Here is a 9,438-nt window from a genome sequence, read left to right as displayed (position 1 = left end):
AATGTTTATCTTAACAGTCAATTTACAAATAATGCATTCAGATTTGTGGAACTCAATGCGCTGAATCTCCACAAATTAGTGTCGTTACTATGACAACCAATTTGAATGTGACAAAAAACTGATATATCACCATTCAGTCTGAAGTAAAAAAAAAAATCAATACTTTTATTCAACAAGGTGACAGTAAAGATATACTTATTACAAATTGTTTATATATATATATATATATATATATGCTGTTCATACACACTGTTTTCTCACATGAACTCACAATTTTAATTTTCTTACCGAGACTTGAGCTATCAAAAATAAAATTAAACATTACATTTTCTTACAAAGACTAGGCCTATCTAAAATTAAATCAAACATTAATGTCATTAGACTGGAGTTTAGGGCAGCTGGGTTCGTCAACAGTTTTGAAACTGAGCACTTATGAGAGGAATTTTATTTTGGTTCAAAACAGGCTGCTCCCAGCTTTCTGTAAAAGGGGTGAGGACAACTCAATTTTAACCACGTGGTCAGAAACAGCCAATACGATTCGAAGGCTAGAGTGACTCACAAACGGTCTTCGCCAATCCGACAGCTCGCCGCGCTGAACTCAGATTTGTTTGAAAGAGCGTGCGCTGTGCTTGAACGTAAGGATAATTGTTCTTCAAATTCAGTTATTAAACTGAGATATTTATACTTGTCTTACCTGACTGGTTGAAGAAGCAGTAGATAACGTAAGTAGATGCTGTTTTTTGGCAACTGTTATCAATTTGTTGAGAGTATTGTCATGATTTGGATCGTTTTGAAGCGTGCTAATATACTAGGAACTCCTCTCTGATTCTTTTAGTACTGATAGAAAATTGGGAAATATTTAGAATGAATCTGTTCGACATGTTATGAGGTATTTTTGTATGTCTGGTTGCAACTCCATCCTTATCTATTAACAATATTAAGATGAAAGTCAAATGTATTGTATAATTTTGATGTAGTTTACACATCAAGCGTGTGACCCAGTAAAATAAAGCGGTCAAAAGTTGCTATTTTGTGAGACATATTTTCTTGTTTTGCTTGTTTTAATTTTATAACAATGTGATGTTCTGCAGGGGAAAATCATCATCTTTGAAGAGCTGTCCTTTATAGATGCACAGAATGGAGTCAGTGGTGAGAAAGGTGATCATTGCATTTTGTGAAGCAGACCAGCTCTTTTATAGATTTCAAACATTTATTTCTCACATTTAGATGCGTGACAGATATTTGTGTGCTTGAAATGTGGTTTGCTTAATTCTGCTCCTTTATTCTTTCTATTCAGAGCAACAAAGAAAACACTAAACCAAAAAAACAAGTCACCAGCAGTATTATATCAAAACAAAAAGTGATTTGTAGATCTGCACCCCTTCAGTCAAAGAATGACCTTAAGGAGGATAACTCTGGAACAAGAGAGAAGGAAAAGAATGTTAGACCGAAGACCAAAACTAATGCTGATCCTACTAAGCGTAGCACACTAAGCCAGGCCTTCCGTACACAGCAGACTGTAAGACACCGGAAGCTTGTGGAAGAAGTTCAAAAACCACCCTCTACTGTCTCTGCCATCCAGAAGTCCAAACCTGGTACGTATAAGGGTCGTGTAGTACAGTCTAAAATCGACTGTTTCAGAAAACCCAGTGCTGATGTGAAGACCACAGAAAAGAAGGATGTGACCAGACCAAAACCTGAACTGCCAAAAGTTCGGTCCAAGTCTGTTACTTCCCTGCCAGCATCCACTAAACCCAGAGTAAACTCTGCTTTGTCATCTAGACCGAAATCTGTCTCTGATATCCAGCTTAATGCCACTGAAAAACCAGTCCAGAAGTCTGTTTCCCATAAACGGATACCTCAAAAGGTCCAAGGCACTGTCTCCCAAGCAGGTGCTTGTGCTCTTCCCAAGTCAGCCCCTCTAGCAACAGGGCGATTAGCCATGAGCAAACCCATCGCTTCGAAGAAGAAAGAGATGACGGTGCAGGTGGAGAAGCCCAAAACAGCCACCACTGAACAGAAAGTCTGCAGGCCTGTCACAAGTACAGTCAGCCAGTACAAAATACAAATAGAGACGGCTGACGAGAGAAGGTGAGTTGAATACATTACCATCTAATAGTTTGGGGTTAGTAAGATTATGTATAATATTTATTTGATTAATACATTTTTTATTATTATTCAGCCAGGGTGGATTAAATTGATCAAAGACATTTACTATGTTACAAAAATTATTCATCAAAGAATACTGATTAAAAAAAAATGCATCACACTTAACACAAAAATATTATTCTACACAACTGTTTTAAACAGTGATTATAATGAATAAAAATGTGCCCAATAAATATTTTCTTGAGCATCCATCCAGCATATTAGAATGATTTCTGAAGTTAAATCATGTGACACTGAAGACTTGAGTAATGCTGCTGAAAAATCAGCTTTGACAACACAAGAATAAATGACATCTTAAACGACATTAAAATAGAATTACTGTTTTACTGTATTTTTCCTCAAATAAATGCAGTCTTGAGACTTTTTTTCAAAAACACAAAATCTTACAGACACCAAACTTTTCAACAATAGTTTATGTATTTTAGAAACTTGAGTCAAGCATAACCTGATTGATTTTAACTGGACAAGTGTGACAATGTGCTGATAGAAGAGAATATATTGATGTGATTGTCTAATGTTTCATTTGTACTCTACTTTCAGAGCAAAGCTTGCAGAGTGGCTGGCATCTAAGGGAAAGACTCTGAGAAGGCCTCCGATCTCTGAAAATTCGGCAACCTTTTCAAGAAAACCAAAACCAGCTCCGCAGCCTAAAACTGGACCCAATGCCACAACTGGTGCCCAGTCTGAGCCTGTCGTCCAGACTAAGGCTGTAAAACCAACCACTGCATTGAAGACTGACAACCAAACTAATGATATCGAAGTCCCTGACAATAAAACGGTGTGTTCTAGGAGATCAAGTAATATTATGAATACCACACTAGACTTGTTGGACAACAGTGATATGGATTTGCCAGTCGACCCAGAGATAAGAATGGAGTTGGTAAGAACCATTAGAGAGTCTTATTTGTGAAACCGATAGATAGACAGACAGAGATATTCGCTGATGTATTTTGTCATTTTTTTAAATCGTAATTTCTGTTTTGCTTATGTAATATGCAGTTGGTGTTGAACTTGTGTGATAAATTGGAGGCAATGGAGACGCCCTCATCATGTGAAGATGGTGAATCCGATCCATATTCTTTATGCAAGAATTGCTAATTAACACTAATATTACCAGAATAAACAAATGTATTCTCTTTTTGAGTCGTGATGTGATTTTTATAAATTGTTCGTATGTTTCTGCCCATCCTCGACAGGTGTAAATGTTGACAAATCTGACGTGGTGGCAGAGAAAAGAATGGAAGTGCAAGTGGGGGTGCAGGAAATGGATGAAGTGTTTGAAATTCTGAAAGAGGAGGAACTGGGAGATGAGGAAGACTCAGAAAGTGACCTTACAGAAGACACTAAGAAACCTATTATAAAGAATGAGGATGATGATCAGGAACCTAAGGAGAAGAAGCCATTTGCGAGTGAAGATGATGACAGTGATGAGATGAAGAGCACCACTCCAGAGATGGCAGGGGCATCCATTGTGAAATACAATGTGAAAACCACTCCATATCTGCAAAGGTGAGTTTGGGGTAATTTAACGGTATGTACAAAGACCCATACATTTGTAAGAAGTTTGAGTGTTCATCTGGTTTTCTCGTCCTATAGTGTAAAAAAGATAATCGATTGCGAAATGGCACCAGGCAGTGGCTCGCGACGCAAAAGCACCATCAAAGACCTCAAGTTACTGACTCCTGTTCGACGATCGACACGAATCCAACGTAAGTCCTCTCGTCTGCCAGGTATGCTGAACGACCACGATACTTGCGTCTCCTCATTGGCTGAGCTGGTGCAGATGGAAGATGCAGATGCAAATGCTTTCATCTACAGAAAAAACCCAGCACTACTGGAAGACCTGCCTGATCAGCCTGAAGACTTTGCAAAAGTATGCAGTTAAGCAGTACAAGTTGATGTCACTTCAAATTGGACATTTATAAGCATTTGTAACGCCTACATTTTAAGCATTCTATGTGACACTATTAAAAATAGTTTATTTGAATATTTAAGTGTTTGTTGCATTTGGACTGCTAAATAATATCTTAACTGCAATGGCTTAACAGCTTAAGGACAACAATTTGATGTATACGCGCTATTATAAAAAGTTATCTTCTATGCTACAAGGCTCATGCAGTGCGTATATATATATATATATATATATATAAGAGCTTTTTCTGTTTTTTTTTTGTAACATTTTAACACAACACTGCTTTGTTCATTTTGTGAACCTGGAAGTTTGACATGGATGTAAAAAGGATTTTTGTTGTTGATTTGTTTTGAAAAATGAACAAAACCAAAGAATGTGTTGCCTTTCTCTCACTGTAATTTTCTGTTGCTGCTCAGTTTTTCTTTTAAATGTGTAATTTCCTGAACCTACAGTAAAGTCTTTTAAAATAACTAGACTTATTTTCTACAGAGGATTTCATGAATCCCTTACTAGTGACCATGTCTTTTTTAAAGGCAAGACGAGCATTCACTGTATTTTAACCATAATTGTGATCACTGAGCTAGTGACTGTATGACATCTTAATAAAGAATATATCAGTGCAATATAAATATCAGTTTGATTGTGTCAATGTAACAGAAAAATTGGTTTTACTGTCTGATGCGTCTAGTTAAGGATTAATGAAAACATTTCTGTATATGGGAAAGAAATTATTTTTCTAATATATCCACGGTTCCTCCCTAACTGTCGCCAATTTCTTCCTGTAAACGGCTAAGCGCATGCTGATTGGCTGGGAATTTGAACTCGCTGTGCGCGAGCAAAGCATTGTGGGACGGAGACGAACTCCAACGCGCTTCTCCTCCAGGCCACACAAAGCACTAGAGTGCCGATCAATTTACCGCTTTATTAGTCTTAAAAACTATATATTTTAAACTTTCTTTTAAGCTTTTCTTTCAGAATATCATCACGGTGAGTCCAATGAACTTGATTCGCTCTTAAAGATTCGACTCCGAGTGAACGCACGATGCCTAATTTTTGCGCGGCTCTAAACTGCTCCAGGAACAGCACTCATTCGGTGCTGGCGTTCTTCAGGTTTCCACGGGACCCAGAGAGGTAAATTACACACGTTTTGTCCCCTAACTTACCCTGTCATCTAGACGATAGACGACTTCGTGTTTAACCTTCATTTATTTTCCAGTACAGACATTGTGTGCAGAGCTGTATTGAGCCAGTTAGCTTGCTTGGCAGATCAGATGCTAAGTTGACTATGTCAATATGTAATGTTTACATGCTGCACAAAGTATTGTTATATAACCGGGAGTTGTTTATCAGGCGCCACAGTTTTACTTTGCAGTTGTATTGTTTAAATAAGATAAGAAAGTGTGTTTATTAGGCCAACTGCCTGATAAAACGCAGTTCTGATCGAATGTATGTCATAGATATGAACTACATTGATCCCATTATGGATGTTGTGTATTAGCAGCTAGACACAATAACATTGTATATTACATTAAAAACAAAACAATTCAGAGAATATGCACTGTTACAGTATTATAATGCTATATCCACGTCATAATGCTTAATGTGCTGTGGCAGAAGCTAACAGCCCTCCATTCATGAGATATTTGCTCCCTAGGTGTAAGAAATGGGTGGAAAATTGCAGTCGCTCAGACCTTAAAGATAAAACACCGGACCATCTGAACAAATACCACAGACTGTGTGCCAGACACTTTGAACCTAACTTGATAACCAAAACCGTAAGTTGTTATTAATCTTTTTGTGCAGTTCATATGGAATTATTGTATTTTTTAATGTACTTTGCCTTCGTATGAATTATACTTTTAAATTATAAGAAATTGTATAGGCTATGCATCAGGGAAAGGGTGTATTTTAAGTGCTTTTTCTGCTCGCTTTGCGATTCACTTAAATAGTCCTGCAGTGTGACATAAATTACAGTGAAAATATCAATATTAAAAAACTGCAAAAGTACAATAATTATACAAGAATTAAAAATTGTTGTGTAAGAGTTTTAAATATAGCATATAAAACAACTGACATCATAACTTCCCATGAATAAATAACATGATCTCTAACATATTGCATTGCGCATTATTGTGATTATTATCCAGAGCCCTTTCAGGACCGTACTGAAGGATAATGCGTTACCAACCATATTTGACAATCCTTCCTTCAAACGGTCGAATAATGAGGTAAGAGTTGCTCAGTATTAATCAATGAGTTGTTACTGTACTGTATTAAACCTGTCTCTTAACATTTTTAAGGTAAATGTCAATTATGTGTAAATACTGAATGTGAAGTGTTTTAGTAATGAATTTGGTATGTTTCTAACAGACAGAAAATAAAGATGCCCCTGAAGCGAAGAAGAGTAAATGTGAGTTGTTTTTGTGTGTTTTGTTTGTTCCTTTGTTTTATGATTCAGAACTATTTAGATATTACGATATACTTTTCTCACATATTTACATACCCGGCTTGCTGAATCTGTAATCTGTAGGGATTTTTTTTTTTTATGCATTTTTATTTAGTAATGTTGTAATAAAGCTCTTTGACACATTCTACTTATTTACATGAATTCCACTATACAAAATAATTACTGAATTTACACAAATATTGTTTTTTTTTTTGTATTTTCAGCGGACTCCCAAAGTGAGCCAACGAAAGATGATAGTGAGGCAACAACCAAAGAGATCAGTGAGAGCAAAAATGGCGATGGGGTTGACAGCAGCCCTCAGGTCATTGATGAGGAAACGCTGAATAAAGAGTATCTCAAGTCTTTGTTCGATGTTGTCATGATGATGGGAACGCAGAACATCGCTCTGCATGGGCACTCTGACAAAGAACCCAGAAGCAAAACCTTCACTCCCAGCAACTTCCAGGCACTGTTGGAGTACCGCATCAACGCAGGTGATGAATTCCTCAGAAAGAAGTTCGAGGGGTCGCCCGTAAACCTCGAGTATTGCTCCTCTACTCAATTGCAGCAGATGCTGGAAGTGATCGAAAACTGCGTTCGTGAAGAGTCGTTGGCTGAAGTTAAAGAAGGACACTTCTTCTCATTGGTTGTAGACAACCTGGTTGAGATAGGCGGAGCGAGCCGTCTCCCATTGTTCATACGTTTTGTGGGCAAGACCAACTGCCTCCGGGAAGAATTTGTCGGGTTTCTGCCTTTTGAAGGTGATGTGGAGGCTATCACCAAGAGGCTAATTGGTGAAGTGACCGAGAAATGTGGCCTGGACATGCAGTACTGCAGAGGACAGGCGTATTTGTGTTCTGGTGTGTCCGCTATGAAGGTCAAAGCAGTGGTGGCCAGAATATCTGAGTTACACCCGCTAGCAGTTCTCACCCCTTGCTCCAGTTGCTCTCTAAACATCTGCCTGGCAAACACAATGACCTTCACAGGAGTGCATCTCGTCATGTGTACCCTGAAAAAGCTGGATGCATTTTTCAGTAAGTCACCATTGTTACAAAATCAGCTGGAAAGTGCTATTTCGATCTACTACCAGGGAAACGAAGAAAAGGCCAATGTCCTCAAAGGGGCCTGTTACTCGAAATGGACCGAGCAGCATGATACATTCGAAGTAGCTGTCGACCTCCTGGAGTCTCTCCTGCTTTGCATGGATAGCATCCATGATAATGAAGATCACAAATGGAGCGATGAAGTGGCACACAGCGCCTTTGTCATATCAGAGGCATTGGCCGATTTTGAATTTGTCATGACGTTAGTGGTGCTGAAGAACACACTTTCCTTCTCCAGAGCCTTTGGTAAGAATCTGCAAGGCCAAACAAACGAGGTCTTCTTCGCATCTAGCAGTCTAACTGCGGTTCTGCATTCACTGAATGAAGTTTACGAGAATATCGAGGTCTACCATGAGTTCTGGTTTGAGGAGGCTGTTAACCTGGCTGCAGCTCTTGAAATCCCAGTGAAAGTACCCAGGCTGTACTTCAGAAAACGACCGACGTCTGGTGAGGAAATCCAACCTGAGACTTACTATAAAGAGCAAGTCACCCTTCCAGTGGTCAGCCATGTGATTAAGGAGCTGTCTGATCTTTTCTCTGAACATTTCAGCATATTTTCAATTGTGTTAGTACAATACACACAAACAAATAAGTGTTTCATCTGTGGCTCAGTTGTAGAGCATTGCATTAGCAGCGCAAAAGGTCGAGGGTTTTATTCCCAGGGAACACACATACTGGTAAAAAATGTATAGCCTGAATGCACTGTAATGCATAGATTTAATTATAAATGTTTCATTCACAGTAACTGCCTTTCATAAAGCTATTACTATTGAACTTTTCATTCGCATGACTTCTTCATTCAGATTAATACATTTGTCTATTATTTAATCTAACTCATCTTAATGGTTAATCAGTGAATCATTTAAAGGAAAGGAAAGGACATGACGTGTGGTGACCCATACTTGGAATTTGTGCTCTGCATTTAACCCATCCAAGTGCAGACACACAGTAGTGAACAAACACCCGGAGCAGTGGGCAGCCAATAACCTTCAGTTGGGGGTTCGGTGCCTTGCTCAAGGGTCTCACCTCAGTCATGGTATTGAGAGCACTGGACATTCACTCACCCCACCTACAATCCCTGCCAGACCTGAGACTCAAACCCGCAACTTTAGGGTTTCAAGTCCAACTCTCTATCCATTAGGCCACGATAGCATGATCTAAGATGATAACCACTATTTTGTAAGGGTGTGTGTGTGTGTGTGTGTGGTCAGGTAAACCCTATTTTATGGGGACAAAATTTCCCCACAAAGATGGCAATATCTGAAATCATTGTCCTTTTTTGGGTCCAATGAGTGTAGGGGGAGACAGTATAAAACCCATTACTCCTATGGATTGTCACCATAATGATAGGAAAAGTGTGTGTGTGTGTGTACCTACTTACTGTAACCATATTTTGGGGACAAATTGGTACCCAGAAGTAAACAAAACTTGACAAAATCACCTAAAACCTCCCTTTGAGGACGTCCTCATTTGTAAAACCGTGTGTTTTGCTATTTGTGAACAGCAGGACACGAGGAAGAGGAACTGATCAGAGATGTATCAGAAGAAGGGAGACAGCATCAAATACAGCATTTTACATTATATTATGCCATGTGATACTGTATATAGAAGCAACACCATGGTAAAGACTGCACATTACTATAACTCACCCTTCATCTGAAAAATTCAGCTAGAATATATATTCAGTCATATGGCACAGTGAGGACATTTACTGCATTGGCAGTAAACTCTGTTCTAGCACAAAACCTTATGGCCACCATGTCATACCTTCATCACACCTTTTGATAACACACTGGATAAATACTTTT

At 38.6% G+C, this 9,438-nt stretch overlaps 2 protein-coding genes across 2 annotated transcripts in view; both read left to right on the top strand.

Annotated features, from left to right (window-relative positions):
* The first annotated feature begins 528 nt into the window (after positions 1–528).
* LOC107746986 (cytoskeleton-associated protein 2) lies at positions 529–4,803 on the top strand. The gene is made up of 7 exons (XM_016561354.1): positions 529–722; positions 1,092–1,158; positions 1,298–2,091; positions 2,710–3,049; positions 3,169–3,229; positions 3,366–3,678; positions 3,766–4,803. Exons 2-7 carry the CDS (start codon positions 1,129–1,131, stop codon positions 4,052–4,054), a joined length of 1,827 nt encoding a protein of 608 aa, XP_016416840.1. The 5' UTR covers positions 529–722; positions 1,092–1,128; the 3' UTR covers positions 4,055–4,803.
* A 135-nt stretch (positions 4,804–4,938) lies between these two features.
* The window catches only part of LOC107747030 (52 kDa repressor of the inhibitor of the protein kinase-like), a 5,800-nt gene continuing 1,300 nt past the window's right edge, over positions 4,939–9,438 (top strand). Inside the window, exons 1-5 of the mRNA XM_016561444.1 lie at positions 4,939–5,212; positions 5,736–5,856; positions 6,229–6,309; positions 6,452–6,491; positions 6,752–8,179. Of these exons, the coding sequence (XP_016416930.1) occupies positions 5,124–5,212; positions 5,736–5,856; positions 6,229–6,309; positions 6,452–6,491; positions 6,752–8,179 (1,759 nt within the window). The 5' untranslated portion in view covers positions 4,939–5,123. The remainder of the gene's footprint in view (positions 5,213–5,735; positions 5,857–6,228; positions 6,310–6,451; positions 6,492–6,751; positions 8,180–9,438) is intronic.

Source organism: Sinocyclocheilus rhinocerous, unplaced genomic scaffold (genome assembly GCF_001515625.1).
Source record: "Sinocyclocheilus rhinocerous isolate Xijiao unplaced genomic scaffold, SAMN03320098_v1.1 scaffold708, whole genome shotgun sequence".
NCBI classification, from domain to species: domain Eukaryota; kingdom Metazoa; phylum Chordata; class Actinopteri; order Cypriniformes; family Cyprinidae; genus Sinocyclocheilus; species Sinocyclocheilus rhinocerous.
The sequence above is the reverse complement of the archived record's forward strand: the minus strand, read 5'-3'. Positions and strand labels throughout refer to the sequence as shown.